Source organism: Eublepharis macularius, chromosome 18, assembly GCF_028583425.1.
Source record: "Eublepharis macularius isolate TG4126 chromosome 18, MPM_Emac_v1.0, whole genome shotgun sequence".
Classification (NCBI taxonomy): domain Eukaryota; kingdom Metazoa; phylum Chordata; class Lepidosauria; order Squamata; family Eublepharidae; genus Eublepharis; species Eublepharis macularius.
The window spans coordinates 3961891-3983441 of record NC_072807.1 but is presented as its reverse complement, the minus strand read 5'-3'; the positions used below and the strand labels follow the sequence as shown (position 1 = coordinate 3983441).

Here is a 21551-nt window from a genome sequence, read left to right as displayed (position 1 = left end):
CTGTGTGTGACAGAATGTTGGACTGGATGGGCCACTGGCCTGATCCAACATGGCTTTGCTTATGTTCTTATGTTCTTATGTGTAGTATATGGTTGTGTCAAAAGAAACAAAAGAATATACAAATTGTTTATTACATCCCTTACTCTGTATAAACAAATTTGTGAAACAGTACTCAATTAATATATCCTTTATTAAAACAATTATGAAGACATAATACCACACGGGAGATTCTCTGTTGTGACCATGCCCAGAATATGGCAAAACACCATCAGGATCCTTAGCCGAATTGGCCTGGGGAAAATTGCTTCCTGACCCCAAGGTGGTAATCGGCCTTACCCTGTAAGAAGGGGCCATGAGAACGAAGCACTGGTGTAACTCTTCCTGCCCTGCAAGAAAATTGCAACCTCCTAGTGGGTCCCAATCCACACTTTGAGAGCCACTGCTGTCAGCTGCTCTTCTAGCAGCTCCCTCACTTCAAGATGCAGGGGCGTGACATTCGGGCAGTTTTCCCACCTTCTCCAAGCGTAACATATGCCTGCCCTGGTTATGCCATAAAGGGTGGCCCGGTCTTTCTTGTCCCCATATGGCTCTTTTTATAGAAACAAGCATTGTGCTGTGAAGGTGGCCAGCACTGCAAAGGGCATTAATTACTCCATTAATATCAAGATTATAATGTAAAAAGGTGAAGAAGATTAAGGGTGTTCTGTGCCCATTCATAAATCTCAGTTATAAAGCTGCCAGTAGAGTGCCATTCAAATAATTCTCCCCATTCTGTTTCACTTTTGTTTGTTTCCAAAGATAATCCTGCACTCGATGCACAAGTATCAACCGCGAATCCATGTGATTCGCAAGGACTTCAGCAGCGAGCTCTCCCCCACAAAGCCAGTCCCTGCTGGGGATGGGGTGAAAACCTTCAACTTTCCTGAGACTGTCTTCACCACGGTCACAGCTTATCAAAACCAACAGGTAAGACAAAAAAGGGAGAAAAGAAGTCCCTGTTAACCCATCTGCTCTTTCACCCACGGGTTTGATCCGACCTCATCCCAATCAGAGAAGTCTGCCTCTCGAGCTTGTGTTAAACCCGAACGGCTGTGCCAATGAGCTGGAAAATATTTCTTTCCTTTTCTGGAGTGGCAGGTGGGGTATTGGCTGCCAAAAGTAGTGCTGCAAACTTGATCCTGGACTTCCTCACCGCCAATATTTGACTCCGTCCTGATCCATGGAGTAGCATTGCATCATCCAAGGAAGTAGCAATCTAAAATCATGAAAGTCACCATTATATTTAAAGTTGGTCTACACATGAAACAGCTGGGTCCGTAATTGGTTGGGGGACCACCAAGAAAGACACTGCAGAGGAGAGCAGAGGCAAACCACCTTTGCTTCTCACTTGCCTTGAAAGCTTCTTACTGGTGTCAATGACAGTTGGTTATGATTGACAGCGCATACATACATACCTGTATACATGCAGAAAATCAGGCAGTAAGAATGTGGGATGGTCAGAAAGGATTGTATCATTCAGACTACAGGTGCAGGATTCTTCCTTTGAATGCTCCCCCATGAGAAAAGCTCAATCCAAAAGTTAATGGAAACAACATTGCATAAGGTTAGGGGTTTTTATGCTACATTGCACAAGGTTGGGGTGGGGTATAGGCTTAGGAGGATTTTTTGAATGGGGGACAAGCTGCTGCCATCAATACAGTCCTTTCTCAATGGATTGTTCTCCAGCTGAAGGACAATTCTATGAGTTGGCTAAATTTAGGTATTTCCAAAGTAGTCAGAGGTTCCAAGCTGCCTTGCTGGTTCAAAGACAAAAGCCAATCACAAAAGCCATCAAGAAGAGCCATATTGCGAATCCTACCTTTGGTTCTCCTAGTCCATGACTGTCTGCTGCACCCAGGTTCCCCATGACATTCTAATGGGTAAACTGGAAGACTGCAGACTGGACTATAGGACAGTTTGGTGGATAGGGAACTGGTTAGAGGACCGCACCCGAAGAGTGGTGGTCAATGGCATTTCATCAGATTGGAGGGAGTTGTCCAGTGGGGTGCCGCAGGGCTCGGTTTTTGGAAGTGATATTGCTGCACCTGTTGAGAGTGCGCGTGTGGTGCACACATTCCTGAGGTGCTTACTGGTGGCGGGCAACCTCCAGGAGCTTGCCACCTCCCGCTGACCACTGGCGGGCCGGCAGGTAAGGTAGCAAACCCTGGGAGTTTGCCCGCCACTAGCGGACACCTGGGAACCCTAGCTCCAGAGCACTTGGGAACAGTCGTTCTCCGATGTGAAATCTGTCTGTAGGGTTGCCAATACTGGGTTGGGAACGCTCTGAAGATTTGGGGGTGCATTCTGCTGAGGGTGAAGTTTGGGAAAGGGAGGGACCTCACAGGAGTCCACAGCCATAGAATCTACCCTCCAGGGAAACTGATCCCTGTAGTCTGGAGATCAGATGTAATTCTTTGGATCTCCAGCCCCCACCCCCTGCAGGTTACCAACCCTTGGGTGGGGCCTGGGGAGGGACCTCTCCAGGGTATAATGTCATAGAGATCTCTGTAGATCGACTGTAATTCTGTAGATTTCCAGGCTCCACCGGGAGGTTAGCAACGCTATCTGTCTGTGAGTCGGGCTGGGGAACCCCAGTTCAAGTTGTGGCAGATACCATTTCTAGTTGGGCCTTTGGGCACACATACTAGCTGACTGGTTAGTAATTCTCCACACTTTAAGCAAAGTTTTATTAAGGAAAAGGAAGGCGGCCATGTTTATCTCTTCCCTGTAGGAAGACTGTCCTCTCTAATCTCTAGCCACATAGCCAGGACCATTGCAGTAGCACAGAGTTCTCTAAACAGAAAGTGTTCCTTGGCTCTTCAAAAAGGAGAAAGGCTCTTAATGTTACACCCTCATTCTTCTAAATGTAGAAGTATCTGTTTGTCTGGTTGGAGACTCTCTCTGCTACTTGCTAGCCTCACAGCCCTAGTTACTCTAATGTTCAGAGCTGCTTGTGAATTGGCTGCCATTAAATTTGGGTCTGTGACTAACTGCTGACGTCTTCCATGAGCCTCTTCCTCTGTGAACAACCTCCAGGTGGGGGCTGGAGTTCTCTGAAAGATTCCTGGGATCTGTTCCTCTGGAGAATATGACTTTTTGGAGGGTGGACTCTATTGTATCGCTCCTGCTGAGGTCTCTGTCTTCCTCAAAACCCACCATCTCCAAGCTTCGGCCACAAATCTCCAAGAATTTCTCATCCCATAGGTGGCAAACCTGGTTGTTTTCAGACCAGAGACTCACCTTTATCTGCAGGTGACAGTATGTGGCCCACTGAGCAGCTTGTTGTGCGAAAAAGTCTCTGAACCTACCTGTACTCAGGAGAAAGCCTCTCTCCTGCTGAGACACCCTGCCATCTTATTGCTTCTTTCAGGGAAAAGGCAGGAGGCGTTGAGACACTGTGCTCCACATTTGTGCGCTAGTTTCAGGCCCTTCCAAATATTAGCAAAAAAATATTAGCAGCTTTATAGGAGATCACAACCCAGCAGGCAGAATTCCGTGCCTTTTGTGGGAAGGCCAGTCTGTGGGTTGAGGTCCACTGCCCTTTCCTGAATCTAGAAACAAGTTCTGGGATCCAAATGCCTGTTACAGCACTCTTAAGTGAAGGTATCAGCCATTTATCATAGCTGTGTGAGGCGAAGAACAATATTGTAACAAGCCAAGTTCCATTACAATATATTAGTAGCATGGTGGTCTTCGCTCCAAGCCAGCGGAGCAAACTAAGACGACAGCATAAATTAGTTTGAAAGGGAAAGACAGGTGGTGTAACCCAACTGGTGGAAAAAAAACACACGGAGATCTACAGTGTGCAGCCACAGATTCCAGAGAGTGAAAAAAAGGCTTAAATCAAGAACAGAAGGAGGTTCGCCACATGAACGTCTGCATTTCCAGAGCCTTCCTGCAGAATTCAAGTTTTTGCATGAACTGCAGAAGGAACCAAGTAAAAAATAGCGTCAAGGCAGAGGGACAATTTTTCAATCCTACACAGGTCTATCTTTAATGTTTAGTATTCTTAAGATCCTAAACCCTCCCTGGATATCACATAACACTTGCGGACAGTTTCTGCAGCCTTCTGATTTTAAAAACGAGAATAAGGTTGTTCAGAAATGCATAGATTTAGGAATCAATCAAAAGGAAGTAGGAATGTGCAGTTGTCGAGAGCAGGTGTGCCTCAAGCATCTCGTCATGAGGGCCTTGGCTTCTTTCAAATCTTGTGAAGTTAACCAACTATAGTTTAAACAGATCTGTAGTTAAGCATGAGGTCATAGCCCCTCTCTATACTGCCTTGGTCAGGCTGCACCTGGAGTACTGTGTGCAGTTCTGGAGGCCTCACTTCAAAAAGGATGTGAACAAAATCGAGAGGGTGCAGAAGAGAGCAATGAGGATGATCAGGGGTCTGGAGACAGAGCCCTACGAGGAAAGGCTGAGGGCCTTGGGAATGTTTAGTTTGGAGAAGAGGAGATTGAGGGGGGGACATGATTGCTCTCTTTAAATATCTGAAAGGCTGTCATTTGGAGGAGGGCAAGGAGCTGTTCCAGTTGGCAGCAGAGGGTAGGACACGAAGCAATGGGCTAAAACTACATGCACAAAGGTACCGACTGGATATTAGGAAAAACCTTTTCACGGTCAGAGTAGTTCAAAAGTGGAATCAGCTGCCTAGGGAGGTGGTGAGCTCCCCCTCACGGGCAGTTTTCAAGAAGAGGCTGGATGAATACTTGTCAGAGATGCTTTAGGCTGATCCTGCACTGGGCAGGGGGTTGGACTAGATGGTCTGTATGGCCCCTTCCAACTCTTCTATGATTCTATGATTCGAAGAAGTCTTTGCCCTCTTCCAGATGACTAGGAATGCCCGAACACCTGCCATTTGGGCTCACCTCCCTTTTGCCAGAGCTGATCAGGCAGCCACACAGAGCCTGCTCTGAGTATTCACAGAAACAGGCAATTTCGAAGCCATCCAAAGCCAACTCCTAGCCTAGAAGAGCTCGTCTGGGAGTCAGATTCTCATCTCCTGCTGGCTAAATTTTGCTCTCCATCTAGCAAGTTGGGGGGATCAGAAGCTGGCTCAGCAGGAAATTGGGTTCTTCTGATGTCCCATCCTGGAAATTGCTGCCTCCCAGACTTGCCAAGATGCAGAGATCAGCAGTCCAGTTGATTTCCCTTCCCTTCTCTGCAGCCCAAGCTGTCACGGCTCGGCTTGTGTGACAGGGAAAAGAAGAGAAACCAGTCCTTTGTCCTCTTCCTTTTGCAATGCAAAGGTTAAAAGCATTACTTCTCTCCTGCCCAACTAGGAACAGAGATACAAGAAACGAGCCCTTCCCCCTCTCCCTTTCACATGTTCATTGAGGAGCTGTTTTGCTGAGGGTGGTGGATCAGAACCTCACTACCCGCTGATCTTTCCATCAGCTGTGAGTCAGCTTCTCACCAGCTGCAAACTTGGTCTGTGGTGGCCTGATGCAATCTGAACATATCTCTGGTGGACTCATGGTCTGATTGTGATTGCTGAAGAAAGTGAATTCAGCTGCCAGACAGGTTCACTGGGAAATTTCCAGCATTCCAACATGCCACCTTGGAGACCCCAGTTTGAGTGGAAAGGCAGCAAACAAATATTTTAAATCAAATATTACAGCCATTGAGATATTTGAAGAGTGCAATCCTTCCTGACTCTCCTTAGAGCCAAGCTGGAGGTGACGATTTACACTCGAATGGCAAGTGAACAGACTCATGTGTATTCCTCCCTGTTCACTTGTGCTCCACTTGCCAGTCTGTTCACTTACCATTCAAGTGTAATTCGTCATTTCTAGCTTGGCCCTTAGTCTTCTCCAGGCTGAACATTCCTGGTTCCTTTGACTTTTCCTCCTGTGCCTAGTTTTGGCTTCATACCAAGCCGGATCATTGCGATGTATGTGAGTCTGCAGCAGCTCTCCAAGGTCTCTGGCAGACAAAGTGCTTTCCCAACACTTGAGGCCTTTTTATCTCATGGGGCAAGTGTCAAACCTGGGACTTTATACAGAGCGCTGTGGCCCTTCCCTCAAGGGTTTCAGGTTGAATCACAGAAGCAGCGGCCGACATGAATTGTCTCAAGACTAGAGTGGCTACATCACTCCTCTGACTTGTCTCTGGAGTCCTGAAGGGCCTAAATAAGTTAAAGTGGTTTTGTAGGAGATGGTCACACCAGCTTCTGTGCAGTTGATGGGGCTGAAGCAAATGTCCTAAAATAAAAAGGAACCGTATTGTGGGGAAGGGGTGAGCATGAGTGAAGAGTTTCACAAAAGCGGCTCTTTGCTTACTTCTTGGCCCTCTGTTTGCAGTCCTGCGTGTGGCGGTGTTGAGACCACTCTCTCCACTGCTGCTGGGCAACTGTTTTTTCTTTTGGCTGCACCACCATGAGGGTTGGAAGTGTGTTCTCACTCCCGTTGGGCCTTATCCATGAAGTCACAATATAGCCAGGTCTGACAGTAGGGTCATCAGATCCAGGTTGGGAAATTCCTGGAGATTTGGGGGGGGGGGGTGGAGCCTAAAGAGGGTAGGGTTTGGGGAGGGGAGGGGCCTCCGCAGGGTATAATGACATCGAGTTCACCATGCAAAGCAGCCGTTTTCTCCAGGGGAACTGATCTCTGTGACCTGGAGATCTATTGTAATGCCAGAAAATCTCCAGCTACTACCTGGAGGCTGGGAACCCTAGTTGCCAGGCCCATTCCGACAGTTAGCGGAAGATGGGAGGAATCATAGGGGGTGCCCATCAGTGACAGCATAATGTCATTTCCAAGAAAAACCCAGAAGTGGAGACACACCTCTCTAGGAATCTCTGGAAACTCTATGGTAAATCCCAATAGTCCTTTTTTCCCCTCCCACTGCCACTTGCAAGAGGCGGAGGCAGAGGAGCCTTCACCCCCACCAGGGAACTATCAACATGACTACATAGCTTCCTCATGAAGCCAAATCAGATAGAGGCTGCTGTTACCAAATCTGGGCTTGAGCAGCACTATGGGGAACACGTCCACCAGATCGGCTGAGAACCGGCCACTACAGATAAGATAGACGAAGCTTCACTCTGTTCACAGATCAAACCACCTAAAGAATTGCTGGTGGAGAGGGCACAGCCTGCAAAGAGAGCAGTGAAGATTGGGCCATTTCAGTTCAGTCTTAGTAATAATAACTTTATTACCACTGCATGTTGGGCTTCGCGCCAATTGGTGATATATTTAGAACCATGGCAGGATTACGTCTGATAGGAACGAGCTCGAGCAAGTGGCAGTAAACAGGGGAAGCTTGTGGTACTGATTCTGTGGGAGAATTCTCTGCACAGAACTGAAATGGAAGGCCAGTTCTGCTCTGGTGTCTTTGGCAGGGTATGAATCCTGAGAAAGAAACCAACCTCCTACAGCGTTCCTCTGTGATTGCCCATTGATTCTAGATGACTGTTTGCTATTTTATGACTGTATTTCTTTTCAAAGTTTTCTATCCTGCCTTTCCACCTCAGGCTGCTAATGCTTCAGTGGTTATTTTGGGCAACAACTAATGATGCTCCCAGAGCTTTGTAGCTATGGCTGACATATCTAATACTTTGGTTTTTGTCAGCGCTGAGGGTGGCTTGCATGGTTTTCTGCATTTGAACCTCACAGCAACCCTGTGAGATAGGTTAGGCGGAGAAAATGACTGTCCCAAGGTTACTCATCATGGCTGAGGCCCAAACTACTTCTTACGATTGTTAAGGTGTTGGGTTTGGGCAGTCATACATTTGTTGCCCACAGGCACCCTGAGCACTGAGTGAAGGGTGGGAGGAATGTACACCAGCATTCAGCCAGCAAGCTGATGTCACTTCTGGTAAAAACAGGAAGTGACATGGTGATCCACTATGTTGCTTACAGTTTTTACCAAAAGTGATGTAAGCTTGCTGGCTCAACACTGGGGCACCATGTCCTGCCCCCATTTCTTCATGGAGGTTACTGGTTGTGGACTGGCAACCCCATTTACGTTAGGTGTGTGGGGGAGACTTGGTTCCCAGGCACCCAGGGCCAAAATTTGTATTAGGACCATAGCAGGGTGATGGTGGTTAGATGGGGCTCCAGCAATCATGCCCAAACCAAAACCGATTCCAAAACCAAAATGGCCCTGGGGGCATTTTCTGTCCTGTTGTGGGGCTGCACATGTAGCCCATCACTACAAGCACAGCCCCCCAGTGGGGCAAATAGCACTTCCCCAGAGCTGTTTGGGGTGCATGGGGAAGCATGAAGCTCTTCTGTCATGCTACAGCACAATCCAAACTGGGCTCCTGATCTCTTGGAAAGCAGGTTCTCCCCTTACCTGACACAGGATTGTCTGAGTAAAAGTTATGGCGGGGGCACCCAGACATGACAGTTTAATAACTGTACCAACTTGGCCCTGAGTGGGAATTTGACCTGAGCCTCCCACATCCCAATGTACTAACCAGGGGTCATTTTGTAGAAAAAGAGCTGGAGGAACTCATTACCATAACTCATTAGCATATGCCACACCCCTTGGCAGCACCAGAAGTGTGTCATTAGCATAACTGATTTGCATATGCCACACACCCCTGATGTCACCTATCCTGGCTGTTTTGGTCCCAATCCTGGCCATTCAGGGCCGAAATTGAGCCCAAAATGGCAAAAAGGTGCTGAAAATGGCTGAAAAGAGGCCCAAAATGGTCAGGATCAGGCCGCTGCTGAGTGAGAGAGTGATTCACCACCCATCAGAGGCCCGATCCAGGCCATTTCGTCCCCAATCTAGGCTGAAACAGGCCCAAAATGGCCGAGAGTCAGGTGGACGGGGCCACCTGACATGTGACCTCTTTGGGGAACTGCCAGAACTGCGTTCCTGTGCGTTCCCCCTCGAAATGAGCCCTGGTGCCAACTATAACCCTACACAGGCTCTAGCTATGGTTGCCAATCTGCCAATTGCCTGGAGATCTCTTGGAATTACGAGTGATCTCCAGACTACAGAGATAATTCCACTGGAGAAAATGGCTGCTTTGGAGGGTGAACTTTATGGCAGTATATCCCATGGAAGTCCCTCCCCTCCTCAAACCCTAAGCCTCCCCAAGCTTCACACTCAAATGTCCAGGAACGTCTCAAATTGGAGTTGACAACCCTGGCTCTAGCAGAGTTTACTTTTGCACATTTTGCAAACTGTTTGACTGGTGGGGGGCGGGGGAAGAAGGGCAATTAGGGAATTACACCAAATGCAATAAAAATACTAACTATAGAATCTAAGAGTCTGCATTGTCTTACAGATCACCAGATTAAAAATTGACCGGAATCCGTTTGCAAAAGGATTCAGGGATTCTGGAAGAAACAGGTAAGACGGTCCATTCAGTCTTCCCTCTTGTGTTTCAAGACAACTGTTCCCCTAGTTAACCTGTGTTGAGTTGGGTCCTCCTCACACAACGTGTGTGAAGAGACTATACCTCCAGCACAAGGGGCCGCCTCTTTGGGCTGTCCTGCTGGTCTCTGTGGCTCTGCATCTGTCTCCAAAGAAATGGTTGGCGAGACCAGCTTTGACAATTCCAGCCTGCTGCTTTGGAGAGGGTGCCAAGAGGGGACTGGTGCTATCAAACCCAATTGTGCCTACCGTTCACCGGGAGGAGGGGCAGGGGGGCATTGTTCGCAGATCCTGTTGCCAGCTAATCATTATCCGTACAAATCATTGGATCCGGTCATATATTTTCTGGATGCTTTGCGAGGATAATGGAGCTGGTCACCTTGTGGGCTTCTAGCCATGGAAGTTGCCGTGCTCTGTTAAATGGCCCAGGTGTCAGGAGATGATACCGCTCGGGTTCTCTCAGCATGGTCAAATTTGTTTTTTCTGTGCTGTCATTGTACTGGATTGTCTCGTCTGCACAGGAAAATCCGCTTCCAAATGATTGCTAGGGCACCACAATTGCACAACATCTAAGGGTGGGTGGAGACTAATTGCTGAAACAAATATAACAAATACTAAAATGAGTCCAGTAGCACCTTTAAGACTAACCAACTTTATTGTAGCATAAGTTGGTTAGTCTTAAAGGTGCTACTGGACTCTTTTTGATTTTGCTACTACAGACTAACACAGCTAAGTCCTCTGCATCTATAACAAATACTGAATGCAAGACAACAGAAGTCATTTGTTTTTGGATTGCTGTGCATTTACATGAAACATAAGGTTTTGTTAGCACTGCGAGAGCCAGCTAAGACATCATAGTGAGAGGGGTGTGTGTGTGTGTGTGTGTGAATGAGTGTGCTTAATTCTTCATTGGTCCACTGCTCCCTGCTCCCTTCAATGCTCTTCACTCTTTCCTAGCTGAGGTTCCATCTAAGGAGCAAGACTTTTAAAAATGATTTTGACAGGGCAGGTTTTTAGTTGAACAATGTTTGAGTACATGAAGCTGCCCTGTACTAAATCAGTCCATCAGCCCATTAAAGTCAATACTCTCTGCTCAGACTGGAAGATGCTCTCCAGGGTCTCAGGCAGGGGCCTTCACATCACCGACTACTTGATGCTTTGATCTGGAGATGCCACGGTTTGAACCGGGGACCTTCTGCATGTCAAGCAGATGCCACAGCCCCCACCCCCCACATTTGTTTTGGGATAAATTTTAGTTCTGCCCTCTTGAGCTTGTGAAATAGCAGAATTTTTAAAAAGTCTAAAAATAAAGAAAAAGGTAAGAACTATGAAGTATAGAGGCATACACCATGTGACTGTGAACTGCCTTGCACCCTGGAGAAGATGGCTGCTTTGGAAAGTATTATATCCCACTGAGGGCTGTCCCTTCTGTAAACTCCACCCTCCCCAGGCTCCACCCCCAAACCTCTGGGAATTTTCCAATCTGGATTTGGCAACCATATCAGAGGCCAATATTTGGACTTCCCACATGGATTAAGATTGCATCCCTTAGAGGGCTCCAGGGCTTCCCTGCCATTTACACTGCCTTGTGGTTCCCATCTGTTACAAGGCAAAATCTGCCACTTCACCTGGAGTCGAGCTTGACTCAAGGCTCACTGATGCCGGGGTGGGACCAATGGGGTCAAGGAATGGAACTCAGCAGGTTCAAGAGGTCCAAGGACAATGTTGAGGAATCAAAGGTAGTTAGACCAGGTCTCCAGCTATAACATTAAAACCATAAGGTTTGGGAGATTGTCAGAGAGTCTCTGTGATGTGTGATGTCTTGGCTGCTTTGGAAGGTGGTCTCTAGCACATTATCCCCCATTGACGTTCCTCTCTGCCCCAGACCCTGCCCTTCCCAAGCTCCACCCCACCCCCCAATCTCCAGGGATTTCCCAACCTAGAGTTGGCAACCTTAGGGATGTCACTTCATAGGGTTGGAAGGGGCCTCCAGGGTCATCTCGTCCAACACCCTGCAAAATGTAGGAAATTCACTCCCCTCCCGACACATACATCTCCAGTGACCCCTGCTCCATGCCCAGAAGATGGCAAAACACCGTCAGGATCCCTAGCCAAGCTGGCCTGGGGAAAATTGCTTCTTGACCCCAAAGTGGCGATCGGCCTTACTCTGGGCATGGAAGAAGGGGCCACGAGAACTAAGCCCTGATGTAACCCTTCCTGCCCTCCCTCTCATGCTCTGCCCAGGTTCACAGAATCAGCATTGCTGTCAGAGGGCCATCTAGCCTCTGCTTAAAAACCTCCAAAGAAGGAGAGCTGTCATATGACCCCATACAATGCTGAGCCTCTCCCCCCAAAGCTCCCGAGGGCTGGCAAGTCTAATTGAATCCAACCCAAACTACTCATTCATTTAGGGTGCTCACATCTCTCTCTCTCTCTTTCTCTCTCTCTAGCTGAGGAGATACCAAGAGGTTAAATGGAAGCTGAATAGTAGCTGAAAATGGCTTCAGTATTAGAGAAACTGACTTTGAAGCACAGAAAAGCCTGGGCAGAAAAAGAAAGTTAAAATTACCTGCAGGTCTAGTGTGCCAAGGTCTTAAAAGCGCAGCACAGCACATTTCTTCACTGCAAAAAGCCACTCAACAGTTAAATTGGGCCTCTCTCCTGTTCCCTCCATTATATGTACGTATAAAAGACCTCATCTGGCAACAGACCAGAAGAGGAGGAGAAAACCGTCATGCCAGTGGAGAACTAGCCAGTTGTCAGTCCTCTAATCAGTCACAAAGTGGCGGGTAGACAAGGAAGACCCCATCCAGCAACAGTGAGGTAATTGCCACCCACTAGGAGGCCAATTTGGATCCACTCTAGAGTACAGATGAGTTTTCCAGACATTTGAAAAAGGAATCTAGTTATGTCAGATTAGTGCTAGAGGGTCCAGGAAGTCCACCCCATCCCTAATGAAACCAAGGGAGCAGAGGCCACGGGAAAGTTGTAGTTGATTCTTTGAGAGAACTTGGGAACGGCCACGGTTGCTATTTGTGCGAATGGATGAATCACACGCAGGGGTTTGGAGATGGCTGTGAATTGTGAAAACGGACCCTCTCTGTGGGCTGGGCCAGCTGAGCCCAAGCACAGCGGAATGAAACTTCCACAGGGTCCTGGGCTGGTGCAACTGGACATGTTCCTGAGGAGGCTGGGAATCACGGAAACTTGTGGCTCATTAACGGGAGGCAGGGCAGGATGTTGCTACACTGTTGCAGCCACAGATAGTTCAGTGCCACTTTCTGGTGATGTGGAGCAGAACTAAAATCTTTACAGAATTACGCGTCAAAGACAGCACAGCCTGGGCCTGGAGGCAGGGAAGCCACACAAAAGGCTTTCAGAGCACATCTAGTTGGAAGATGTCTACCGTGTCAATGAAGGTTCTGCCAAGATTTTGCTGCTGTGCTCAGGGAATGAGCAGGCATCATTCTCAAAGGCCTTCAGCAGGGCCAGAATAAAGCTTAGCTGACCCCTCTTCAGTAATGTCTATATAGGCTTGCTGACTCTGGCCTGAGAAGTTCCTGGAGTTTTGATGTCAGTGGCCACCATCTAAAGTTGCCTTTTCCTCCAGGAGAACTGATCTCTGTAGCCTGTAGATCAGTTGTCATTCTGGGAAATCTCCTGGCCCCACCCAGAGATTTGCAAACATATTACACTCCAACTTAAACAAGCTGAACAGTCATTCCATTACCCAGGGAATCCAGGGCACGAGAGTTCTGGCTGGAACGAAATGGATAACGAATGGAGAATTCTCAATGAATTCCCAAGTTTCTTTGGTAAAGGGAACTGTGACAGCTAAATTGGTGTAAAACCCATAGAGGTGTTGTCATCTAACCAAGCCCTTTAATTGTATGTATTTAATGGATGTATGAATTTGCACCACTGTGTTTGCTCCGTCTTTTTCATGCCACCATTTATGTCATTGTTAGTTGTGAACAAAGCCAGCAGAGGGCCTTGCAGCGGTGCTCAACCTCCCTGAAATTTAGGCCCCTGTGGCCAATCCCTCACCTCCTTCAATGACCCAGTACATTTTGAACTGGCGATAAGAAACCCTGCCATTGTTGCACCATATTAAAAACAAAGGTTGGGAAAAGGACAAGTTTTAATTGTTTCTAATTGCCACTTTTCTATAAAAATGCTTTTTACCTCAATAAATAACAGTGGATGCTGGACTAAGAGCCACAGGTTTTGCTCACGGAGACCTTGAGCACCGTGGCAGAGTTTCCGTCATTTAAAATCTCCCAGGAGTGAAAAACAAGCCAAAAAACACCCCCTCCCAGAGCAGCACACAATGAAAAAGGAATGTATTTTGACCTCTCCTTCCACAAAGTTTCCTTGTAGAAATTTGTTTTTCCGTTTTCTGCTGCTATAATTGAGCCCTTTCTCTCCCCCACTGTTTTCAGGGGGTTTTTTTATTTTTATTTTTATTGCCTACTATAGCCATCACAGGGTGTAAAAATTGCCATTAAAAGCATAGTTTGGTGTCCATTATAAACCTACGGTTTTTATTTGCTCATAAATTCCACATACCCAAAAAACACTCCAACCATCTTTTAGATACAGAGCTCAGCTCAGTGCTATAAAAGCTGGCTGAATTAATTGGTAGTTTGGGAACCCTTAGAAGTAGGGCTTTGTTTCAGGGGGAACGCGGGGGAACGGAGTTCCGGAACCTCTTGAAAATGGTCACATGCCTGGTGGCCCCGCCCCCTGATCTCCAGACAGAGGGGAGTTTAGATTGCCCTCTGTGCCGCTGAGCTGAGGGGAGGGCAATCTCAACTCCCTTCTGTCTGGAGATCAGGGGGCGGGGCCACCAGCCATGTGACCATTTTCTCCGAGGGCAACCCACTGAGCTCCACCACCTCTTTTCCCAGAAAAAAAGCCCTGCTTAGAAGTACACAATTCTACAAAGCAAATGTGGTTAGAGTGGAGAGCCCTGGATTCAGCTTCTCATCCCAGGAAATGAAATCCAGCAAAGCTACCCATGGTCGCTTCTGATCAGATAGTTAAAAAACCATGAAGGATGTCCACCCAGTAAGTAGGCAACCTTTAATGAGCTAGCAGTGTATAACTAACTAGGAATTCAAAAGTGGGGTACTTTTCCTATTTGTGTGCATGTCCCATGTGGCAGCTGAATGAATGGAGTGGCCTAATATTTGTTTTCTACAGCTCATTTGCTACAGTACTTTCATTAAAAGTGTGTGGAGAGATTAACGTGAAGTCTAGAAGGAAACGCACACATATACATGAATAATTCTTTAAACAGAACACATTCACAATTTGAAGTTGTTCATACTGCCCCCTAGTGGAGGCTACTGCACTTTCCCCAACTGGCATGATGCTCTAAGCTCCACCCCATCTTACACTCAGCCCCTCCCATCTGTTTCTCATCTACCAGTTACCCCAGCACCATTTCCCAGTAACAGCATACCTGAGGGACCGCCTCTCCCCATATGTACCTCGGAGAGCTCTTAGATCTGCAAGTAAACACCTACTGGTGGTCCCTGGCCCCAGGGAGGCTCGGCTGGCCTTGACCAGGGCCAGGGCATTTTCTGTCCTGGCCCCAGCCTGGTGGCCCACCAAGATCTTGTATCTTTTTGCCAGGCCTGTAAGACAGATGGTTGAGGCCAGCACTGGATCCATCTAATTAGCCTCCCTGTCAGTCTCCTGTCAGTGGGGAGGGGGGGAGTATATGGTCCATCTGCCTCCCCATGCTTGAAGAGTTAGATGTTCACTAACCCACACCTCCACCCTTTTCTTCCCTTGTGTATGGTGGGCAGGGACAGGGGGAAAGGTGTCCCATATAGAATGTGGATATCCATGTTTGCACTGAGATGCTATTTTTATTGGTTTTACCTATTGTACCTTATTTATGATTGTAACCCGCCCTGAGCCTGCTTGCAGGGAAGGTGGGCTAAAAATCCGATCGATCGATCGATCGATCGATCGATCGATCGATCGATTTGTAAATAAAAAGTGCAAATGCTTTTCTGATTGTACTTTCTGGCTAAAATGTTTTTAAAAAACTAGTGGAAAAGTATAGATTAAAAATTATAGCAGTAACCATACAATTCCTCAGTTGTGAAGCATCAACTAGACTGTGTGTTCTCAAATGCATAAAAAGGACAGTTTTCAGATTGAAACATTACAGTTATCTGGCAATTGTTTTGTGTAGAAATAACAGTGGTAAAATTCATGGTGGGCCTTCCCTTTCTAGTTGCTTGAAACGATGGTCCCAGTTACCCAATTATTGTTACCTCGGAATGTCCTTTAACCTTTGTTAGGGTTACAGAGGTAAAACAAAAGAAAAAATTAAGAGAAAACAAAAGAAATACGTAGAATTTTTAAAATATATACATACATACACATATATGTACAGACACACACACACATCAAACAGTACAGCAGGTGCCTTTTTCTTGATTGCAATGCTTTCACACGTGCTGAATAATCCACTTTCAATCCACTTTCAATGCTCTTCAGCTATTGCAACTGCCTCTTCTGCATGGTGAACTTTACACCAGCCTTTCTGCATATTCAGCCCATGAGGACCAGATCTGCTTTCTTCATCGGTTCTGGCTCCACACCGCTTCACCTCTGTAATTCGACACTCTGAGGGAGTTGAACCGAAGTGGTGCCTGTTTTTTATTTCTGCACCAGAAAAATCCCCTGATTCTGCTGTGGCTTTGAGGGCTTGTCAGTTTCCTCAGTTGATGGCTGGGGAAACTTACAAGGTATTTTGGGGTCCTTTTTTTTGTCTTTGTTAATGCCACCAACGTTGTAATGTTGCTATTTAATTTTTTTAAAAAATCAAGAAAAAATTGGATTGGTTGCCATTCAACCAGTTAGGATGCAGGGGAAGAAAGGGAGGAAGAAAGGCAGGGGCAGGGCCAGGCCTCACACCAAAGAAAGCATTCTGCACTTCAAAAAAGCCTCAGCGTGACTTTGCTGGGGCAGAGGGGGCGGGGGGGGGAATCAGGTGTGTTGACCATGTGTGCAAAAGTCTGGGCAGAAGTCTGGAGAGAAATTGATGCAGTATGGGGCCAGAACCAATGAAAATGCCCCATTTGGAGAAGACCTGGCTTTTCCCCTTTCATACAGTAAAATCCAGATGCAAAATTCAGCATTTGCCATTAGGATCACATCCCTGACAAGTAGGAAATAACTCTGAGCAATGTGTCAAGAAGGTGTCCTAAATATACTAGAATCAAGTAGACCCCAATCCTGTTTGTCCAGCCTTCATAACGAAATTCAGACGTGTAAAAATCAACAATGTCCAAGAGACATGCAGAAGCACTCTGCTGAGAAAATGGCTTGTCGTACTTGCAGGTGACCATCTTCCAAATAAACAGTCCAGGGGCTTTCAAAATTTAACTCGAAGTATGGATGCCAACTCTGTCTTGGGAAATTCCTGGAGATTTGCATATGCAGCCTGGTTTGGAGAGGGATTTAGGGAGGGGAGTGAGCTCAGCAGGGTATAATGCCTTGGAATCCCCCCCAAGCAGCTGTTTCTCCAGGGGAACTGATCTCTGTGGTCTGGAGATCAGTTGCAATTCCAGGAGAACACCTGAAGCCACCCTACCTCAAAGACTGAGTCTAGTTCTATTGCCAGTTTGGTGTAGTGGTTAAGAGTGCAGGACTCTAATATGGAGAACTAGGTTTGATTCCAACTCCTCTAATCCAGCTGAGTGGCCTTGGGTCAGTCAGCTTCTAGGAGCTCTCTCAGCCCCACCCACCTCACAAGGTGTTTGTTGTTGTGGGGATAAAAATAACATATTTTGTAAATCCCTCTGAGTGGATGTTAAGTCATCCTGAAGTGCGGCATATAAATCGAATGTTGTTGTTGTTATTATATTATATATTGAAGAGGAGTCAAAGGTCATCAGTATGGTTGCCTGGAATGGAGTGTGAGTGTTTCATAAACATTTTTTCCTCTGTAAAGTAAGCCACTTCCTCAAGCACCTTTTTTGGGCAAGGGTGTGAACATGTTTACATGGGGGAGAAGCTGGACTGTATACCTGTTGCTATGGCAACCAGGCAACTATGTCCTCATTAGACTGAGAGCAGAACCACAAGTGACAAAAGGCACAGATTGGACACTTGTCAGCTTCCCTCAAGTTTTGATGGGAAATGTAGGCATCCTGGTCTTGCAGCTTGGCTCTCCGACTGCTGTCCAATGGACTTTTCAACTGTCATTTGTCCAACATTCCGCCAAGCTGCCTACATTTCCCATCAAAACTTGAGGGAAGCTGACAAGTGTCCAACCTGTGCCTTTTGTCACTTGTGGTTCTGCTCTGAGAGCGGGACCACAAGTGACGCCTGACACAGGTTGGACACTTGTCAGCTTCCTTCAAGTTTTGATGGGAAATGTAGGCAGCTTGGCGGAATGTTGGACAAGTGACAGTTGAAAAGTCCATTGGACAGCAGTCGGAGAGCCAAGCTGCAAGACCAGGATGCCTACATTTCCCGCCAAAACTTGAGGGAAGCTGACTAGTGTCCAACCTGTGTCAGGTGTCACTTGTGGTCCCGCTCTAAGTGTGAATGCGCTGTATTATTACCTGTAATGGAATGTGTATCCCAACATGGGAGAGCCTTAGCCTCTTTATCCCTGCAGTAGCAAAGGTTGCCGAGTCTTCTGCTAGGGCGGGGGACTTCCCGCTGGCAAGCCATTCCTCCTGCTGCACTCTGAGTGGCAATGGGAGAAAAATACATTTTAAAAACCACCCTTAAGCCAATGGTGTGCCGTCACTTCCAAGGAAAACCCAGCAATAAAACATCAGTCCTCTCCAGGAATTGCGCCTGGCATTTTCTCCCTTGTGCTGAAGCATGATGTCAATTTCCAGCCCGAAGGAAGAGCCGCAGGGCACGCTGAAGCCCCAAACCACCCAGCTGAAGGCTTCAGTAGAAAAGCCGGACACAGCGAAGCCTCCAAATGGGTGCTGTTTGGCTTCAGCGTGCCACATGGCGCTTCTTTTGTGCTGGAAAGTGATGTCATTTTCCAACACAAGGGAGGAAATGCCAGGCTCATAGCAGCCAGTTCAGTGGGATGAGTGAGTGTGCATACGTGCAAAGCACTCGTGTAGGAGGTAAGGTCCCTGCTGCCCCCTCAGGCCTCTGCACACATGCTTGGGCCCCTGGGACACCTGACAACCCGAGGCCTCAGGCTTCCCAGATGGCTCTGGGGAGATGTGGGGAGAAATAGCATTGGGACACATGACTGCCCTGGATTCCATTCCCCCGAGTGGGGCAGTAGATCCCCCACTCCCATCCTCCACCCCCCGCTCATCTGACCAACAGGGAGAAAAGCATGGGAGTGGGTCAGGAAGCCCCCAGAGCATGCTCCCCTCACGCTCTGGAATGTTTCTATGTCGTGCCGGGAATGCTAGATTGGGGGCCAATTTCTACTAAGTCAGTCCCTGAAGTGACCCCCCCCCCACAAACTCCCCCATCCCTTGGCTTGAGCCCTAGGGGACCTGGCAACCCTACACACTGAATGTGCCTGTTTGTGCGTGGCCCTGCTCCCTCCCCCTGCCTTTTACTGCCACAAACCGAGATCTGAAAGCTGGCAATTCTGTTGCAGTTGCTTCGCAATGGCCACTGAGGGCATTCATTTGGTAAAGCTACAGGCACTGCTTCTATCACTGGGGAAGGTTCTGACCACCGCTGCCGCTGCTGCCAGTTTTTTAAAAAAATATTTCATATTTTTCAGGTTTGTAGAAAGATCTGTCTTTCTGTCCAGGGCAGCAGATTTAATATCCACCGGCCTGGCCGCATTGAAAATGGGCTATGTTGTATTCCAAGATCAAGTCATTTTATCACCTCAAGCAAAGCACAACCCCTTTTCTCCTGCCAGCTGGTCCCGAACTAAGCCCGTGTGGCATTGCCAGCCCAGTGCTGCCAACCAGCAAGAAACGGGGAATAGAGACTGGGCGAAATGGTGTCAAGCAACGCCACAATGCCACTTCCAGCCGTGTAACTGGAAGTGACGTCACTGCATCTGAGGATGCTTTAGGGTGTTCCCAAAATTTAATGGTAAAGCCATAGAGATCAAAGGAATTCCCAGACTGGCACTTGACGTAGGTGTGTCACGTCTGGATTCCTACCCACAAGTGCTATGATGGTGTTGTGCAGTGTCATTTCCCCACCCCCCTGGCCACTCCATTAAGCACTAGCGGGGGGCGGGGGGGCAGGCAGCTCTATCAGGGGTTCCCCTGCTGGCAGTGGGCATTTGGCCACCTTGCCTCTGCAGCTGGAGCAGGGCAGCCCCAGGAGAAGATGCCAGTCCCCTCCCATGCTGCTGATGTCTAGGAGAAGGCCACGCTCTCGTGCTACTGCAACAACCTTCTCATGGTGCAGCCACTTGGGGGGGGGGGCGGGGGGAGTTGGCCAGAGAACTGGCCCTGCTTGAAGCCAGTTGATCAGCATCTTGAGGGAACAATTAGAGTGATGGCTGTCCGAATCTTGTCTGCAGGCAGGTATGAGAGGCAAACCATCTGGAAAGTGTTACAGAAACAAAGAGAGAGATATATGTGGAGGTTCTCCCTCCCCGCCCCCTCAGCAATGGGATTGTTGTATTTATGACCTATTATTAAACTGTTATGGCACCAAAAACCCCAAAGAAAACCAAGTGAGAGAGACAGCAAATTCTGGGGACTTATTAAAGAGGCCCGTTTCAATGCAACACGCCTGTAAAGAGTTTTTCTCTTTCTCCTCCATTACTAATGACAACATGAAACATGCAAGTTTGTGATGGAACAGACAACATTAGACCACAAGGATAAGAAAGGAGGTGGGGTGGGGGCGGGGTGGGGGAAGGGCACCGAAAAGGAAAGCTGAGTTGACATCTGGTCTGTTTTGGCCCGATCATGCGCAAGAGCTTTGTGCTTGGTTAGAAACTCCAGTAAGTAATCATTCTTGCATACCTCATGAAACCTATTCATTACTTAGGTGCCTGAAAGCAATTGAAACCTTTGTGAAAATCTCAGAGGATATTATGAATTTTACGTGAGGGTGGGCCCAGAACTTGATCGCTTACCTGAATCAACCCACCCTAGTGTTGCCAGCCCCTCGCTGGGGGGTGGGATTTCCTGCCCCAGCCCCTGCCCCTGGTCCTCTGCCACTGCCCACCTAGCTGGTGGGAGGGGCAAAGGCAGCTGAAGCGGCCAATCACGAAGCCTGTGTTTGATTCCTCACCCCGTCAGAAAATGACAAGCAGCTATGGGTTATACTGGGGGGGAGGTGATTTGCTAAAAATCACTCCAAACAGTAAGCTGGGTGGTGATTTTTAGCTTAGGGGTGCTTCATTTAGCTTCATTTTTCACATGAAGGAATCATAGAAGCCATCCACAGTCTGAGGTATTACAACTTGAGACACAATTTTACCACTGCTGTAAAAATGACACCATGGTGTAAATCAATGCCACACAAACTTCTTGTGCTTTAGTAGCACGTTATCTCAGTCACTCAAAACATTTGTGCTTTTCAGATAGTCCCTTCCAGTGATATATACAGAAAGGCCACAGTGTTTCTTGCGCCCAGACCAAAAGAGTTCATTCCCGGTAGGGATGCCTGGCCAGCAATCCTTTAAAGGCGTTGGAACTCTTGAAGGGGAAAGCATCACATAGATTGTGATGTCACTTCTGATGAAAGCCTGGAAGTGATGTCACAACCTCTCTGGGACACTCTAGGAATCCCCACATTTCTATGGTAAGGATCATAATGATTTCGGGAATGCCTAGAGTTTCATGACATTACTTCTGGGTTTTTTCCTGGAAGTGATGTAATGACACACACTGAGGTCCCACTCCCCATATTTCTCCTGCTGCCCAGAGGAAAGCAGAGAGGGGGCTGTAGCGGAAAGTGTGAGAGTACTTGCTACTGCCTAATAAATGGCAAGCCTAGGAGGCCGTTATAGAATGATGAAGCAAGTCGCTTTTTGTTGCAAGCCTCTTTGCAATCATTCATAGACATTACACTTTCTAGACCACCCTCTATCCTCCTTCCCCTTTATAAAACAGGTTCCAAACGACATAATCCGAGTATTCTGGTATGAAAAGAACACTGTTACCCAGGCAACAAGGGGTTAAAACAGGAAGGGGAGCCATTTATCAGAAGCCATCAGAATATTTACTCATGTATCT

At 47.6% G+C, this 21551-nt stretch overlaps 1 protein-coding gene across 1 annotated transcript in view; it reads left to right on the top strand.

Annotated features, from left to right (window-relative positions):
* Positions 1-21551, top strand: part of TBX15 (T-box transcription factor 15) — a 137446-nt gene that overhangs the window by 85115 nt on the left and 30780 nt on the right. The window contains exons 5-6 of the mRNA XM_055003017.1: positions 799-966; positions 9287-9351. Coding sequence (XP_054858992.1) covers positions 799-966; positions 9287-9351 — 233 coding nt within the window. The remainder of the gene's footprint in view (positions 1-798; positions 967-9286; positions 9352-21551) is intronic.